This window comes from Brachyhypopomus gauderio, chromosome 6 (assembly GCF_052324685.1).
Source record: "Brachyhypopomus gauderio isolate BG-103 chromosome 6, BGAUD_0.2, whole genome shotgun sequence".
In the NCBI taxonomy this organism is placed as follows: Eukaryota; Metazoa; Chordata; class Actinopteri; order Gymnotiformes; family Hypopomidae; genus Brachyhypopomus; species Brachyhypopomus gauderio.
The window spans coordinates 18,328,432-18,346,266 of record NC_135216.1 but is presented as its reverse complement, the minus strand read 5'-3'; the positions used below and the strand labels follow the sequence as shown (position 1 = coordinate 18,346,266).

The 17,835-nt window shown below is 49.0% G+C and overlaps 1 protein-coding gene across 1 annotated transcript in view; it reads left to right on the top strand.

Annotated features, from left to right (window-relative positions):
• The window catches only part of rhbdf1a (rhomboid 5 homolog 1a (Drosophila)), a 35,053-nt gene that overhangs the window by 12,654 nt on the left and 4,564 nt on the right, over window positions 1-17,835 (top strand). The window contains 19 exon segments of the mRNA XM_077009312.1: window positions 4,972-5,113; window positions 5,347-5,486; window positions 7,416-7,523; window positions 10,726-10,897; window positions 10,899-10,943; window positions 11,131-11,337; window positions 12,152-12,274; window positions 12,369-12,486; window positions 12,489-12,528; window positions 12,800-12,831; window positions 12,834-13,050; window positions 13,871-13,970; window positions 13,972-13,983; window positions 14,132-14,206; window positions 14,516-14,697; window positions 15,084-15,182; window positions 15,266-15,329; window positions 15,755-15,849; window positions 16,007-16,082. Coding sequence (XP_076865427.1) covers window positions 4,997-5,113; window positions 5,347-5,486; window positions 7,416-7,523; window positions 10,726-10,897; window positions 10,899-10,943; window positions 11,131-11,337; window positions 12,152-12,274; window positions 12,369-12,486; window positions 12,489-12,528; window positions 12,800-12,831; window positions 12,834-13,050; window positions 13,871-13,970; window positions 13,972-13,983; window positions 14,132-14,206; window positions 14,516-14,697; window positions 15,084-15,182; window positions 15,266-15,329; window positions 15,755-15,849; window positions 16,007-16,082 — 2,022 coding nt within the window. The 5' untranslated portion in view covers window positions 4,972-4,996.

Genomic DNA, 17,835 nt, shown 5'->3' with positions numbered 1-17,835 from the left:
TGATTTTCATCAGTCCACCATAAATTATTGTAGTTTTCTCTGAGGAATCCCCCCCCCTCAAAAAAAGGAAAACAGGAAATGCTAATGTGGTCAATAGCAAAGGGAATAGAGATGAGTTAGCACGTTTCCTGCCGCACGCTGCTTTAAGACACAGACACACTGGCGTTTATTGGTGCAGTGATTCTCCAGCCCTGCAGATGCTCTTGGACGGTTGTTCTGCAGCCTTGCTGCATGAGACAGGGATTAGTACTGGCCCACTGTGACATCTCACAGCAGGGATTAGTACTGGCCCACTTTGACATCTCACAGCAGGGATTAGTACTGGCCCACTGTGACATCTCACAGCAGGGATTAGTACTGCCCCACTGTGACATCTCACAGCAGGGATTAGTACTGCCCCACCGTGACATCTCACAGCAGGGATTAGTACTGCCCCACTGTGACATCTCACAGCAGGGATTAGTACTGCCCCACCGTGACATCTCACAGCAGGGAGCGAGGAGGCTTTGGTCTGTGTGACACATCCATCCCTGTGGGGAGAGGGGACAGCACTGAACCTGCGGGCAGATTCCAGGGGTATCTCGTGGATAGATGTTCTCTCTGTCTCTCCAGAGAGAGAGAGAGAGAGAGAGAGAGAGAGAGAGAGAGAGAGAGAGAGAGAGAGAGGAAGCATCCATTGGTGTATTCACACACACACACACACAGACACACACACACACACACACACACACACACACACACACACACACACACACACACACACACATACAGATTGATGAGCCCATCCATCATTGTATTTGCTAGTCTGCTCTTTCCACCTCATCCCTAAGGCTTTTCTGGCCAGACCTGTCAGCCCCAATAATGTACAGCCCTGAATGAGTGTCACAAGACCCACATATCCAGTGAGCTGTGCAGCGCTGGGAACCTGCACTACCGTGTGTGCTGGTGGGACCAGATTCGATGCTTCAGTTCACCCTCAGTGTGTTTCTCCTGGAATGTTCACATGACAGACACAATTAGACATTCAGATCATCTTACCCCACAAGGACCCTCGTGGAAATGACGGCTTTAAGGAGTTAGTTTGACTGAAGGCGCTATCTAAGGGTAACACTAAATGAAAAATGATCCTGCCTTCTGGGTTTAAATCGGATTCTAGAAGACATCAGCAATTCTAGAGGTTGTAGAACTGGAGTTCTAGAAGGGCTCCGTGGTTGAGAGGCACGTCTGCGTAACAGCTAGCAGCTCCCATGACATCATTCAAGAAACCCATAAAAAAGATCTGCTGTCTAGAGGAAGGTCAGTCACAGCAGGTGGGCTTGGACCCTGGAAGCTTCCGTTCTCCACATCATATAAATGTGTCGTGTGAGAACCTCTTGTTTACTCAGCCACAGACATTGACATATCTGAAATGGTGTAGAGATGAACTACACACATTCCTCCTTCGGCCTTTGTAATACTTCATGAATGCGATCCTTTCTTTGGGAATTTTGATTTAGTTATTCTTCTTTTTATGTCAGACCTCATCGAGCGAAAAACATCACTCTGCAAGAGCTCTATTTAACTCTTAAATGATGGGAAATGTCATACAGGAAGTTTCTATTAAGAAAACACTGTGGGGAACATTTGTCTTCGCTGCTGTGAGATAGCAAGAGGAAACATAAGGGTTGCTGAAATTGACACAATGGAGAGTTCACCAGGACACGCCCCCTCTTCCAAGCTCCCGCATCTGAGCTCTTTCAAACAGGCAGGACAGAAGGCACCTCAGAGGCTACGCTAAATGCTACTGTGTGCATTATTAGTATCACTGTAGTCCTCAGCCATCACGCGTGAGTAATTCCCTTTCAGAGGCCTGTTTGATTTGACTGGCCTATAAACACCCCTAAACTTTCACTTGTTTTGGTTCTAGCAGACAGTGTATCTGCTGCCTGTGTTTAAGGTGGCCGTAGATAATCAGCTCCCCTCTTACCATTTCCTGTCTGATTGTCGTTGCTCAAACACACACAGGATTCTTTGCGACTTCCTGGTAGACTAAAAGTTAAAGAAATAACTGGCTGATTTGTGAAGGACCACATTTCCTTGCTTTGCCTGTTTTAAATGCTCTCATTCACAGCACAGGAAGGATTATCTACCAGAGTAACAGCCTGAGGGACTGAAAGTGCAGGATGCTAATCACCTCCAGCATGACTGAGATGGGAGGTGAAGGTTTCTTTCACCAGATTTTAATCTGACCGTCAAAACAAACATCTCCAAGGCCATGTATCAACCGGGGCGTGTTTTTAGAAATTAAATGCACCACACACTCAGATATGGGCCTGTCAGACTGGGTCCTGTTACAGAAATTGGAATGCAACAAAAAGTCTGGGTCAGCTCTGAATTCTTCGCCGATATCCCGACTACTGCCACAAAAGTGCTTTTTATCTATTATAATCTGTATATGTCACATAACTTGTGGTACAAGTGACCTTTCCAAAGCTATTATGTGTATTGAATGGGGCCATTTCCTTTCTTGTGTGTGTGAGCATAAATCTTGAGTCAAAACCTTCAAAGATGACACAAGCCAGATACCTTGGATGGGGGCCAAGAACAGAACTTGATCCAATCATTCCCACTGCAAGGCTGATGTGCTGTCCAAGGATATCTACCCCCCCCCCCCCGCGGCTATCAGCGCAGTGCCTTAGACTGTACACACTCCTTCCTGAGAGTTCCTGAAACAATTCAGGTGTAAGGGGGCATGAGACTTAGAATGCTCCCAGCACTCCCAGTGCTTACCCCCCCCACTTCCCCAGTGGCCCCAGTGTGTACCCTCCATGCCTTCAGAGACACCAGCTGTTGGCGTTGGGTTTGCAGAGGAGGTACTGAGAGAGGCTCAGAAATCCATGCAGCTGGCGTTCCAAGGTCTGGTCTTGGTGTCTCCTGGAGTGCGAGACCACCCAGCGTCCAATGCCCAGGACGCCGCTGCCCGCCAACACTGCTGTGAGCGGGATCTCACAGGATGCTGAAGAGGCCGTCAGATGGTGGAGGGCTTCAGCTGTGAGCCGGAGGAAGAAGTGTCAGGGCAGAGATCTCGAAACTGTCCCACTGCAGTGGTTTAGCCCCGGGTGCTGTAATGAATCTGGGCCATGCAAGAAGCACCAGTACTGAGACGCAGTGTTACTTGATAGGAAAACGTCTCTGCTGCAGAGGCGGGCAGAGCGAGGCATCTCGTCTCTGAGCAGCAGTGGACCTCATCTTGGCCGGGCGTCTGCATCGTGGCTTGGAGATTCAGCGTGAACATTCTGGGCTCATTAGGGGAAGCAATTAGACGAGTGGTGCAGGCCGGACGCACTAAATGGAGCTGGTGGTCTGCTTCCACTCAGTGAACAGAAAGGAATCCTTTCAGTCCAGATCCTCATCTAGATGTTTTCAGTGGTCTCTCACAGGGTGTGACCATGTCTCCAGACTCCAGCATCGAACGGTGCACACCACCTCTCCATCAGACACGAGCCAGGCAAACAGAGCCAAGCTCCTGACCTAAGAGATCTTCTGGAAGAGGTTTGTGGTCATTGAGTTTACAGGAAGAGCTTGGCAGATAATGGGGGTGGGGAGATGGTTCCTGTAAGGCCTCCTGGCTGAGTTCTGGAGAGCAGTGCTGGGAAAGCAACAACCTGAGCTGACACGAGTGTTGTGTTTCCACCGGGCCTCGCTCTGCTCGCGTCTGCTGCCATTATCCCACACGGTCAGCGCAGGGCCGATGAGAAGATGCTATCTGCTCCACATTCCTCCACTGCAAGGCGTGAGGTTCTCATGGGTGGACCGAGCTGGTGCTTCAGATCGTCTGCACAGCGTTGCCCTCTGTATTTGCTTCCATCGTCTCACAGATCAGGTCCTGAGGTCCATCACAGGGCCAAGACGGTAGATACGTTGATACTTGTCTACTGCTGGATGTGAATTACGTTTTCAATATCTGTGGCGTTAGAGCTAGACTAACTTAGCTTCTTAAAATGACTGTGTAACCACTCAACCTGACACACCTCTGTGGAGAAAGGCCTGTTTGTCTGGACTTCAAGCTCTGTTTTGTGTGTGACCTTCCCGCACCTCATGTGATTTGAGGTTTTGAGATTCTCACCATTAGGTGACCATGCTCAGTGGGACATGGGGGGGGGGGGGGGGGGGGTGTTGGGCCAGTGCTGCGTCGTGCTGCGTGTAACTCAGACCAGATGCGGTGAACTCCCAGAGATGAGAGCACACGAGAGCCCAGTTTGGCTCTGTGATCGGCTCGCAGCTCTGACTGTCCTGATCTGTACGAGGGCAGGATGCAGGGCAGGACGTTCTTCATCCCGTACTCATGCCTGTTCTCCTCAGGCTCATCTCAGATGAAGTTACACATCCTGTTCTCCAGACTTTAGTGTTTTAGGTCTTTGCTAGGTGGTGTTTCCTTCAAGCCTTCGGCCCTCCCTGAGGCTGGAGCACTGCTGAAAGTTTCTGTCACACTACACTCTCCACACACACACACACACACACACACACACACACACACACACACACACACACACACACACACACACACACACACACACTCCTCACTGCCTGGATCCTACTAGCAGTGGTCTCATACAAAACCCACTGCAGACCCATGAAGGATACACACATACACACACAAGCACAAATTCACACACACAGTCATGTGAATAGGAATCTGAGGCTACGTGTAGCTAAGCTGCTGTTTAGAGCTTCTACTGCCACTGCTGAACCTACTCACCTGACCGTAATGGAGCAGGGCTGCTTTAAGAGAGGCGGAGATCTGGGGGGCTTCTTCACTTCACTTCTTCACTTGCAGCCAGTGGCTCTACATGCTGGATTCATGATTTTATAGTGCCACCTTCTGGTGCAGTGCTTACCGTGACTCAGGTTTTGTGTGGTTTCTCTCTCTCTCTCTCTCTCTCTCTCTCTCTCCCTCTCTCCCTCTCTCCCTCTCTCCCTCCCTCTCTGCAGCTGGCTGGCGTGTGGACAGGCAGGCATGGCTGAACCCAGGCGTGACAGTAGCAGCAGTCTGCAGAGGAAGAAACCCCCGTGGCTCAAACTGACCATTCCCACTGCTCAGGCGTCCCTGGACGAACCGCACACCTTCATTCAGGTGCAGGACACTCTCTCTCTCTCCCTCTCCCTCTCCCTCTCTCTCTCTCTCTCTCCCTCTCTTCCTCTCTTAGTCTCTCTCTTCTTCTCTTGCTTTCTCTCCTGAACTATCAGTTCATTTACATAACACTCTATTATGTATGCTGGGAATGTGAATCTTAACATTACTGGATCATATCTCTCTCTCCCTCCCTCCCTCTCTCCCTCCCTCCCTCCCTCTTCCCTCTCTCTCAGCCGGTAAAGAGGCAGGGCTTTCTCCGCAGTGTCAGCATGCCTGTTGAAACTTCACATCTCCCATCGCCACCACGTGAACTTTTCGACCCCCGGCGACCTCCGCTGCAGCACCAGACCTCCATCACACAGACCATCAAGAGGTAGGTGGAGCCTAGAGGTAGGCGGAGCCCAGAGGTAGGCGGAGCCAAGAGGTAGGTGACTGGTAGCACAGAGTGGAAGCTGCTTATTGCTTATTGTCTTGGTGGCATGATGGCATGGTGCCCCTCTTCAACCAATCTTCAACCTAGTTCAGATGCATTCAACTCCAGACTCCAGACTCCAGACTGGATTTTGTAATAACAGGTAGTTCACTGTAATGTGACTGGCAGGTCACTTTGGTGTCAAAACCAGGAGAGTGGAAATATTGGTAGGACTTTGACCTTGTGGGTTATAGTGTACACTCACTGGCTACTTTATTAGGTACACCTGTCCAACTGGTCCAGAATGGGGAAGAAAGGTGATTTAAGTGACTTTGAATGTGGCATGATTGTTGGTGCCAGATGGGCTGGTATTTCATAAACTGCTGATCTACTGGGATTTTCACGCACAACCATCTCTAGAGAATGGTCCAAAAAAGAGAAAATATCCAGTGAGCAGCAGTTCTGTGGGCTCAAATGCCTTGTTGATGCCAGAGGTCAGAGGAGAATGGCCAGACTGGTTTGAACTGATAGAACGGCAACAGTAACTCAAATAACCGTCGTTACAACCAAGGCATGCAGAAGAGCATCTCTGAATGCACAACACACAACCTTGAGATGGATGAGCTACAGCAGCAGAAGACCACACCAGGTGTCACTCCTGTCAGCTAAGAACAGAAATCTGAGGCTACAATTCGCACAGGCTCACCAAAATTGGACAATAGAAGATTGTAATAAGCACTTTTGGGATGTGGTGGAATGGGAGATTCGCATCATGGATGTGTAGCTGTCAAATCTGTAACAACTGCGTGATGTTGTCATGTTAATATGGACCAGACTCTCTGAGGAATGTTTCCAGTACCTTCTCGAATCTATGGCACAAAGGATTAAGGCCGTTCTGAAGGCAAAAGGGGGTCCAACCCAGTACTAGCAAGGTGTACCTAATAAAGTGGCCGGTGAGTGTATATACCTTTGTTCTATAACATTAACGTACTAGCAATGATAACAGGATCTAGGCTCTCGTGTATGCTGTCGTCCATATGCTCTATCTACCAGGTAGCTGAGAGCGTAGGGGGATGCTAGCTAACACGTTCATAGCTCTTGTGTGGCTCAGTGTTGTGTAGTTGGGCTGCATTGTGGGTGTTTGGAGTTATGAATGGCTGGGCTCTCTTGTTTGCACGGACTGTGTTGTTTTGTAAGGAGCATGTGTATGCAGGCTCATGTGTGTGTGTGTGTGTGTGTGCTGGCTCATGTGTGATGATGTCGTCCTTGGCATGTCTTCCTACATCCGTCATACATAATGAGATGAACAGCAGAGTCTTCCATTAGATAAACGAAACCAGCACAGCTGCAAGTCTGAACTGTGAAGCTGTGTGTGAACTTTCTTCAGCTGCGTGTGTGTGCCAGTGTGTGTAAATGTGTGAGCGTGTGTATGTGTGTGAATGCATTGATATGTGCACATTTTATGGTCATGTGTTTCACGCATGCCCATGGGGGTGTGTGTGTGTGTGTGTTTGTGTGTGTGTATGTATGTTTGTGTGTGTGTGTGTGTGATCAGCCTCCATTCCTCCACACCCCTCCATGCTTTTACTCATCTGCTCTTCATCATGCCTGCTGGGTGTGATTATGTGTGCTGTGCTATTAGAGGTCCACACGCAGGACTCCTGAGCTTCACCAGGCCAAGCGCTAGTCTGGGCTGATCCTCACACGCTGATCCTCACACGCTGACTTGGGCTGATCCTCACACGCTGATCCTCACACGCCGTCTTCTAGCTGTTCTCACGCTGCTTTGCCTTTTCTCTTTGTGTCTCTTTGTCTTCTCCTCCCTGTCCTTGCTTCCTCTCCGTCGTTCTCCTCCTCTTCCTCCCCTCTCCCCGTGCACCCCGTCAACAGCATCAGGAGGGTCCACTTTGAGCGGATCCACACAGTGCCCGTTAAGGGTCACCGCGCTGGACGCCATAGTTTCAGGAAACACCAGTCTCTCTCCAGAACCCTTATCAGGTACAGCCACCCACCACGCCCAACACCCCCACCTCTGGGCTGCCCTGATCTGTCCAGCGCCATACTGAGGTCTCCCATGAAGAGGTCATGTGATGTGCTGGCAGTGTATTCTTGCTTTTTTGTTTATAACATGCCTGAGTGGATTTCTGTGGTACGGTACAAGACTAATTTACCATAAAGTGCATTTGTAGGCTAGTTAACATGCCACACAGTTCTGGTCCCCCAGGCTTATGTCAGTCATCTGTTATAGTGTCATTGTTGTGACTGCTGTAGGCAGGCTCACGTGGGCGGGCTCACGTGAATGAGCTCACGTGGGCTGCTGCACATGATGGAGGGGAGGTTTGACTTCATTGTTGGCATACTTTCGGCCTAATGAGGCGCGTTATGGCAGGCATGTTCCTCGAAACCGTTACGCTGCGCGAGCTCAGCCTCTGCGCGAGCTCAGCCTCTGCGCCCTCCACAGCGATTTCCTACGTAATTTATCTGCATCCTCACCCGGTGCCCAGACCGGCTGGCTACGTTTGCCCTCCCCAGAGACAAATGTTGGTAAGCCCCTGTTTCAAAACTGAGCTGGTCCAGGTCAGAGGGGGGGGGGGGGGGTGTTTCAGAGAGGGGGTGGTTAGAGGGGGTGGTTAGAGGGGGTGTTTCAGAGGGGTGGTGGTTAGAGGGGTGTTTCAGAGAGGGGGTGGTTAGAGGGGGTGTTTCAGATAGGGGGGGTGGTTAGAGGGGGTGTTTCAGAGAGGGGGTGGTTAGAGGGGGTGTTTCAGAGAGGGGGGGGTGGTTAGAGGGGGTGTTTCAGAGAGGGGGGGTGGTTAGAGGGGGTGTTTCAGAGAGGGGGGGGTGGTTAGAGGGGTGTTTCAGAGAGGGGGGGTGGTTAGAGGGGGTGTTTCAGAGAGGGGGGGTGGTTAGAGGGGGTGTTTCAGAGAGGGGGTGGTTAGAGGGGGTATTTCCAGGTCCTCCATGTTCCAGGGTTTCTCCCAGCACACACCCACTCATGAGTTGTGACAGCTCACTACTGATGTGCCAAGACCTTTGGTGCGATGACCTGTCAGTAATGAACGTGAAAGCCACATACTCAGATGTCCTGGAGATATCAGATGCCGTACTGTACAGAGCATGTGCGGAGTGGTTCAGTTGCGGGAGTCTCCCGGGCGGAGATTAGACTGTAATCTCTTTGATGGAGTGTAATATAATCCTGATCGTTGTGTTAGTGGATATTTTGTTGTTGGTGACCCTCTGGGCTTTTCAATCTAGCATCACGGTCCATCTACTGAGCCTGACCTGTGAGAGTTGTTTTATTCTATTATCATTCCAGGGCTTTGATGCAGTGTTCAGTTACGTGTGAGCTGGTGTGTTGGCGTGTACGAGACACTCCGTGTTACTCCGACGGGAGGATGTGAGCAGCGGTGTGCAGTTATATCTCAGCGGGATGTGTGTGTGTGTGTGGTGGGGGGGGGGGGGGGGGGGGGGATCACAGAGAGCGGAAATGAAGGAAGAATTCATCAGATGTTTGTCAAAAAGCAGAGCTGAAAGTGAGGCAGCCAATCCTTTAGTGTGTGTGTGTGTGTGTGTGTGTGTGTGTGTGTGTGTGTGTGTGTGTGTGTATTAACGAAAACGAACGAAAAAAACTAACTGATATGAAAAAACATTTTCGTTAACTGAAATAAATAACGGTAATTAAAAGATAAAACGATAACTAACTGTAAATGTATTACATGTTCTGAAATTATAAATAAGATACCCTTTGTTTTCGTGTTTGTCAATTTATTTATAAGTCTTGTGGACTATTTTTTTCACTAGAACTTCTGCATTAGCTGACAGAAGCGTACGGCACCTCATGGTCCATCACGTTGTTTCTTGTTTACAGCTCCTGCTCGCCATGTTCACCTGCAATATTACGACAACAAAAGTTGGGATTTTTTTTTTTAATATGACTATGAGAAAGATTACATGCCTTGTAGTGGAAACAGGTGATAAAATATATGGAGTAGTTCTCAAGAGGAAAAAGCCCACAAATCTCAAAACTCACACAATGCGGCTAACTGTCAGTACCATGGCAAACTACTTCTGAGTAGCTCCGCCAAAAGAGAAGCACCATCTCAGCTGGGTAGCACCGGGAAGGAGAACCATAATGGACCGTTTTCACCAGTGATCAAATAACTGCTGGTTAGTTAAACCGCAAGTGGGAGGATGCACTGGTTAATGTGTTGAGACTGGATGTCCATGCGACTGTGTGACTGGATCGCCTTCAAAAAGTTTGCTTTTCACTCGAACCAAAATAGGGTTACACTCCTATGTTCGTGTCTGTCCTAGTCTGGCAATTTTCAGCAGCAATATTACACATTTTGCACTTAAGGCTGCTATCTTGTGGACTGTTACAGTTTTTGTGGACAGTTTGTTGTTCAACACTAATTGAATGCATTTTTTAAAATGGTATTAATGAGTTTTTATTAAATCAAATCAAATATATTTGTATAGCGCTTTTCACAACACATGTTGTCACAAAGCGCTTTACAGGATTTACAAGGTTAACAATACTATGGGTCCAAATCCCAGATGAGCAAGCCAAAAGCGACAGTGGCAAGGAAAAGCTCCCTTACACAATATTTTACTTTGAACTTTTTGAATCCTGCACCAACAAATAACCCAAAGTATGAAAAAACTAAAAGTAATACTAGAACTAAAGAAAACTAAACTAAAACTAAGCTTTTTAGAAATTATAAAAACTAGCAAACATGCTCTAAAACCAAATGAAAACTAACTGAATTAGAAATTAAATAAAAACAAAACTATAATGAAAAATCCAAAACTATTATAACCTTGATGTGTGGTGTTGTGTGTGGGTGTGTGCGCACAAGTGTGCAGGGTTGCACTACAAGAAAGGACTTTAAGTGTGTGTGTGTCTGGAGGCATGTCTGGGCAGGTCCCTTTTCCCCTTCCGAGCACCTGACGGTCTTCCACGCTTGTCTTGTTTCTTGTTTCTTGGAACATGCCCTCATTAGCTGGCTGGATTTTTCCAGACTCTCTGTCCCAGCTGCCCACCCTGGCCCTGCTTTGCTTGCCCTCTGCCTTCGCCACACACCCTCACGTACTGCCAGCTCACCAGCGCAGGGGACAGCCAGCTCGGGGTGAATATGTGCCATCACTGACTGTTCTGAGATCAGTGAACCGAGCCTGAACAGGCCGCCTTGCTTGCCGCCAGGGGCACGGCTCCGACTGGTTCGGGGGTCAGTAAGGATGGCGATGCGACGCAGAAGTGGCAGAGGAAGAGTCTACGCCACTGCAGTCTGCGCTACGGCAAGCTGAAGCCGCAGGTGATCCGAGAGATGGAGCTACCCAGCCAGGACAACATCTCGCTGACCAGCACGGAGACGCCCCCCACCCCTCTACGTGCCCTCCAGCCAGCACGGGATACCCAAGGTACCGGCCCGCCCTGCGCAGGGTGTGTGTGTGTGTGTGTGTGTGTGTGTGTGTGTGTGTGTGTGAACCTCGGGGTAATTCAGGGTAATAGGACAGAATTAGGGGTGTTCGTTCAACGTCATCAATTCTGCTGAGTGATTGGGTCTGTTGGGTAAGCTGTTTCATTGGTTCTTCTGCATCCAATCAGATCGTGGACCCGCTGGCGCGAGGGCGGGCCTTCCGTATGTTCGATGAGGTGGATGGCTACAGCGTACCACACACGCCCATCACGCCTGGCGCCACCTCCCTCTGCTCCTTCACCAGCTCACGCTCCGGCCTCAACCGGATACCACGCCGACGCAAGCGTGAGTCCGTGGCCAAGATGAGCTTCCGGGCAGCGGCAGCACTGGTGAAGGTGAGCTCCGCACGCTGCTCACACACCACTTTAATCACAATCACCCAAACGTCCTGGGGACTGATGATGCGGCGTTCACGTCTGCTCACTGATTGGCAGAAGGAAGTCTTAGTTGCATTCAAGGGGAACAAGTCAAATGTGCAAAATCCAAGCAGCTCTCGTCGAGGGCGGAGGGGCTCTTTAGCGCCGGGGCCCACACGGTCCCCTGAGGCTCTGGAGATGATTACACGATTAATCTACTGAAGTCACGTTTTGACTGGTCTGCATTTACCAACACAATCTAGACACTGCAAGCAAAGTATTTTAATGACATAAATGCTGTTAAAATGTATCACTTAGGGAGGGAGGTGATTGTGGTCAGAAATGTTTTCTGACAGTGATGACGTAGAGACATGGTGATGATGAAGACCACAGTAACAAGCTACATACCAATAGCATGATGTGTTTCTTAGCATTCAATTGTCCTGTATGTCTGTCCTTCAGTTTTACAAGAAGAGGTTTATAAATAGCACAGATGCTTGATGTGTTTTGACATTCATCCAGAATGCAGCACAATGAACAGTTGGAATCAGAAAGTATATAAATTATCCTGTTTTAAAGATTTATTCTACCTGTCAGCATTCATTTACACAACATACATTACATTACAACAAAATACAATATTACAATACTAAGCAGCTGAAAATTGTTATGCTTCATTTTAGATTCTTGTGTTTTCCATGAGTGATTCACGTTTGAGTGATTCACTGTATGTGTAGTAGTACGGAGCGTTCGCACAGGCGTGTACGTGTTCATTGTGAGCGTGATCTTCCAGGGTCGCTCGTTACGAGAGAGCACAGTGCGGCGAGCTCACAGACGTAGCTTCACCCCCGCCAGCTTCATCGAGGAGGACGTGGTGGACTTCCCCGATGAGCTGGACACCTCCTTCTTCGCCAGGGTAAGCCTGCGTACCGTTGAAGGTTTGCCCGTTAAAGGTCCTCCGTTGTACCACACGTGTGCCCAAATGCGGGGATTGGTGTGTCTGTGCTCAGGACGTGCTGATGCAGGAGGAGCTGTCAACGTTCCACGACGAGGTGTTCGAGTCTCCCTCTGACTCCACCAGCAAGGACGTGGACAGCAAGCAGCTGGACGAGTCAGAGCTGACAGGAAGCGCCTGGACAAGAGCGAACTGGAGAGGAGTCACCTCATGCTGTGAGTCCCTGTGCTGTGGGTGGAGTCCCTGAGCTGTGGGTGGAGTCCCTGAGCTGTGGGTGGAGTCCCCTGTTCACTTGGGCGTGCTGTCATATTCACACTACAGCCAAACAAGCACCAGGTTAATTTTAATCCCCTCAAGCCTGTGAAATGGAGATGCTCTCTGAAGTCTGTGTGTGTGTGTGTGTGTGTGTGTGTGTGTGTGTGTGTGTGTGTGTGTGTGTGGTGTGTGTGTGTGTGTGTGTGTGTGTGTGTGTGTGCACTGTGATAGGCCCCTTGAGCGAGGGTTGGAGAAGGTTAAAGAGGAACGCCAGCGCCACCCAAAGTGCGTCTGAAGCAGGAAGTGGTCAGCGTAAACGGGCAGCGGCGAGGTCAGCGCATTGCTGTGCCTGTCAAGAAGCTCTTCGCCCGCGAGAAAAGGCCGTACGGGCTGGGCATGGTGGGCCGACTGACCAACCGCACATACCGCAAACGCATCGACAGCTACGTGAAGAGGCAGATCGAGGACATGGATGATCACAGGTGGGTCTAGAAATGTCAGGCGTCTTTGAGAGGTGTTAACACTGAGCAGATGTCATGTTGTTCTGGTCAGGTTCTGGTTCTTCCTGCAGGGTGTCACACACAGTGCGTAACTGAGCTGATCTTCCTGTAGGGTGTCACACACAGTGCGTAACTGAGCTGATCTTCCTGTAGGGTGTCACACACAGTGCGTAACTGAGCTGATCTTCCTGTAGGGTGTCACACACAGTGCATAACTGAGCTGATCTTCCTGTAGGGTGTCACACACAGTGCGTAACTGAGCTGATCTTCCTGTAGGGTGTCACACAGTGCGTAACTGAGCTGATCTTCCTGTAGGGTGTCACACACAGTGCGTACTGAGCTGATCTTCCTGTAGGGTGTCACACACAGTGCGTAACTGAGCTGATCTTCCTGTAGGGTGTCACACAGTGCGTAACTGAGCTGATCTTCCTGTAGGGTGTCACACACAGTGCGTAACTGAGCTGATCTTCCTGTAGGGTTTCACACAAAGTGCGTAACTGAGCTGATCTTCCTGCAGGGTGTCACACAGTGCGTAACTGAGCTGATCTTCCTGTAGGGTGTCACACACAGTGCGTAACTGAGCTGATCTTCCTGCAGGGTGTCACACACAGTGCGTAACTGAGCTGATCTTCCCTGTAGGGATTCACACACAGTGCGTATGTGAGCTGATCTTCCAGCAGGGTGTCACACACAGTGCGTAAACTGAGCTGATCTTCCTGTAGGGTTTCACACACAGTGCGTAACTGAGCTGATCTTCCTGTAGGGTGTCACACAGTGCGTAACTGAGCTAATATTCTTGCAGGCCTTTCTTCACCTACTGGATCACGTTTGTCCATCTCCTCATCACCATCTTGGCTGTGTGTATTTACGGCATTGCACCCGTGGGTTTCTCCCAGCACGAGGACTGTTGATTCTGTGAGTGTAGCCACTTTGGGACGAGTTGCCTTTATAGTGTGTGTGTGTGTGTGTGTGTGTGTGTGTGTGTGTGTGTGTGTGTGTGTGTGTGTGTGTGTGTGGCCACCTGATGTTCTGCTTTGACACTGTTCATATGCTGTTTGTTAAGGTTCTAAGAAATAAAGGTGTCTATGAGAATGTGAAGTTTGTGCAGCAAGAGAACTTTTGGATTGGACCAAGTTCGGTACGATGAGTTTCATTCCATCTTCAGACCCACTATCAATGATAATGTGTTTATTATTGGGCAGTCATGGCCTGGCGGTTAGGGAACTGGTCTTGTAACCGGAGGGTCGCAGGTTCGATTCCCAGACCTGAGGCCATGACTGAGGTGCCCCTGAGCAAGGCCCTTAACCCTCAATTGCTCACTTGTATAAAAAAATGAGATAAAAATGTAAGTCGCTTCTGGATAAGGGCGTCTGCCAAATGCCGTAAATGTAAATGTATTAAGTAAATGTGTGATTGTCATCACTGCTGTTCCCCTCCACACCACCAGGAGGCGCTGATCCATCTGGGAGCCAAATTCTCACCCTGTATGCGACGGGACCAGGAAGTGCATGATCTGATCCAGCAGAAACGCAATCTGGAGCGGAACTCTGCCTGCTGTGTACGCAACGACCGCTCGGGCTGTCTGCAGACCTTGGAGTTCCGCTCCACCTGTAGCTCACCTGGTGGAGCGTGGTGGAGCGTGGTGGAGCGTGGTGGAGCGTGGTGCTAGCAACACCAAAGTGACGGGTTAGACTCCTAGGGAGCATGCGTAAGTCACTCTGAATAAGAGTGTCTGCCAAATATGGTAAATGTGAACAGTTCTAAACGCAGCAGTGGGATCAGACGTTAATATGCTAAAAAATAATATGTTAGAATTCATATGTTGCGCAGACTGCTTTAAATGCAGCTGAAAAGAAAATATTTGAACAGACAGTGTGAGTAGGGTTGATTTTGCTGGATTTCATTATATTTGGTTTGATGTTTTCTATTTGTCTCTCTCTCTCCCTCTACCTCTCTTTCTCTCTCCCTCCCTCCCTCTCTCTCTCTCTCTCTCTCTCTCTCTCTCTCCCTCAGAGTACGCTGGCCGAGTGGGTGAAGTGGCCAGCACACCCCAGCGCCCCGCTGCTAGAGGGCGCTCTCAGACAGTATGGCTCCGTGTGCCACCAGGACCCCAGGTGATGCGCGCACCTGTCTTGTCCAGCCTGAAATGTTGCCCTTTGCTCTTTGTAACAGAACATCTGTGGGGGGCTGTGTGCAGGATCTGTTTGGAGCCAGCCTCTGTGTCACCTCACGAATGGCCTGACGACATCACCAAGTGGCCAGTAAGTGTCGCCCCAGAGACAATCTACTGGGACTGCTTTATGATTGCTCTATGACTGCTCTATGGCCACTCTATGACTGCTCCACGCCTATTCTATGACTGCTTTATGGCCACTCTATGACTACTCCACGCCTATTCTATGACTGCTCTACGGCTGCTCTATGCTCTACGGCTGCTCTATGGATGCTTTTTGACTGCTCTATGACTGCTCCGCACCTGCTCTATGGCTACTCTATGACTGCTCTGTGGATGCTTTATGACTGGTCTATGAATCCTCTATGACTGCTCTATGGATGCTTTATGACTGCTCTACGTCTGCTCTATGGACGCTCTACAGCTGCTCTAGTACTGCTCTACAGCTGCTCTGGGAGCTCCTGTACGTCTGGTGTTGAATGTCAGTATAGACTTCTCTGGTGGTTGTCCTAGATCTGCACCAGATATAACACAGGGAATCACACCAATCTTCCCCACATCGACTGCACCATCACCGGCCGGCCCTGCTGTATCGGAACTAAGGGAAGGTGAGGGTGACCACACACACACACACACACACACACACACACACACACACACACACACACACTTGATTTCAGCTAAGTGGTGAATACAATAATATTTAAAAGAGAAGCAACTGAAGGCCTTTTTGTCTGTGTGTATTGTGCTGTTGTTGGTATGCAGGTGTGAGATCACGTCGCGAGAGTACTGCGACTTCATGAAAGGCTATTTCCACGAGGAAGCAACACTCTGTTCTCAGGTAAACCAGCGGCCCACACGCCTGCACACTGATCCACACTTCTTACTAATCCCAGTACTGATACGTGGGAACTTGCATTGAGTATATGGTGAACACTCCCCAGAACTCAGCGGCCCCTTGTGCAGTGGTGCCTTCACCCAGACACCTCACTGACCTCTCCTCCCGACCCCTCACCTTTGCCCCTGCTCCCTGTCTCTCACACTGCTAAGCTACAGTTGTGATCAAATTTATTCAACCCCCACTGAAATAAAGTGTTTTGGCCAGTTTGACATTGATTTTGATCATTTCAGTCATCTTATTTACAATTATATCAAAGAGGCACTTATAAATTAGACAAACATAACATAATATTTATGATGGAATAACCACAAATGTCTTTACTGTGCTCACATCATTATCAGTTTTATTCAACCCCCTAGTGACATTATTTTTTAGTACTTAGTACAACATCCTTTTCCAGTTATGACAGCTTTCAAGCGTGAAGCATAGCTTGACACAAGTGTCTTGCAGCGACCTATGGGTATCTTAGCCCATTCTTCATGGGCAAAAGCCTCCAGTTCAGTCACATTCTTAGGCTTGCGCACTGCAACTGCCTTCTTTAGGTCCCACTAGAGGTTCTCAATTGGATTTAAGTCTGGTGATTGCGATGGCCACTCTAGAATGTTCCAGCCTTTCATGTTCAACCATGCTCTAGTGCAGTGGTTCTCAAACTTTTTAGACAAAGTACCACCAACTGTCAAACGAAAAACCTCCACGTACCACATACTACCCCCCCCCCCAAAAAAAAAAAAAAAAAGAAAAAGCTGTTTGGCAAGTTTAAGTTGTTGACGGGGGGGGGGGGGGGGGGGGGGGGGGCGAATGTAAATTGTTACCGGGAGGATGTAAAATGGACACGAATTAAGTATTATATCACGATGGTTGGCGCCAGAGCGAACTAGTAACTCATTGAATCATAGATGTGGATCAGAGGTAAATAAACTAGATTTTTTTTGTCGACGTGAGAAATCGGATGTGTGGCGTGTGAAGACGGTCAAATGCATGTGTCTCACGCATTTGGCAACCCTGCTCATTACACACATATGTTATAATGTCAGGGTTGCCAACTTTCGTTCGCCCCCCCCCACCCCCCGCTCAACAAAATACACTCGCCACCGGCTCCAGGTTAAAATCTCACTCCAAGCGAACGTCAAAAGTTGGCAACCCTGTAATGTAGTTCTCCTGTAGTTCGTGTTGGTAGTGGTTGGTTTACAGCACAAAAAGTCTTCGTGCGACATGCCCTCATACTCATATCGCACGTAAACGAGCAAGTTGGCTAAATCTGCGACATCTATGGATTCATCTAACTGCAGTGAGAAGCATTTACTCATTTTAATTCTCTCGGTCAATGTTTGTCTGACGTTGTCCACCATTTCATCAATTCTGCGAGTGACCGTGTCGTTTGAAAGATGCACCAGGTCGAATTGTTTAGCGACATTTTCTCCGCACATAATACGAGTAATCCCTTTTAGTTTCTGAATTTCAGGACTTGTCATAATTCTGTTTTAATAAAAAAAAATGTGTTGTGTAAAAAAAAAAAAAACCTCAAAGCATCTTTTATTTTCCGAGTTCATCTGGCGTACCACCGCGGGGTGCTCTGCGTACCACCAGTGGTACGCGTACCACAGTTTGAGAACCACTGCTCTAGTGGACTTGGATGTGTGCTTCGGATCATTGTCCTGTTGGAAGGTCCAACGTCTCCCAAGCCGCAGGTTTG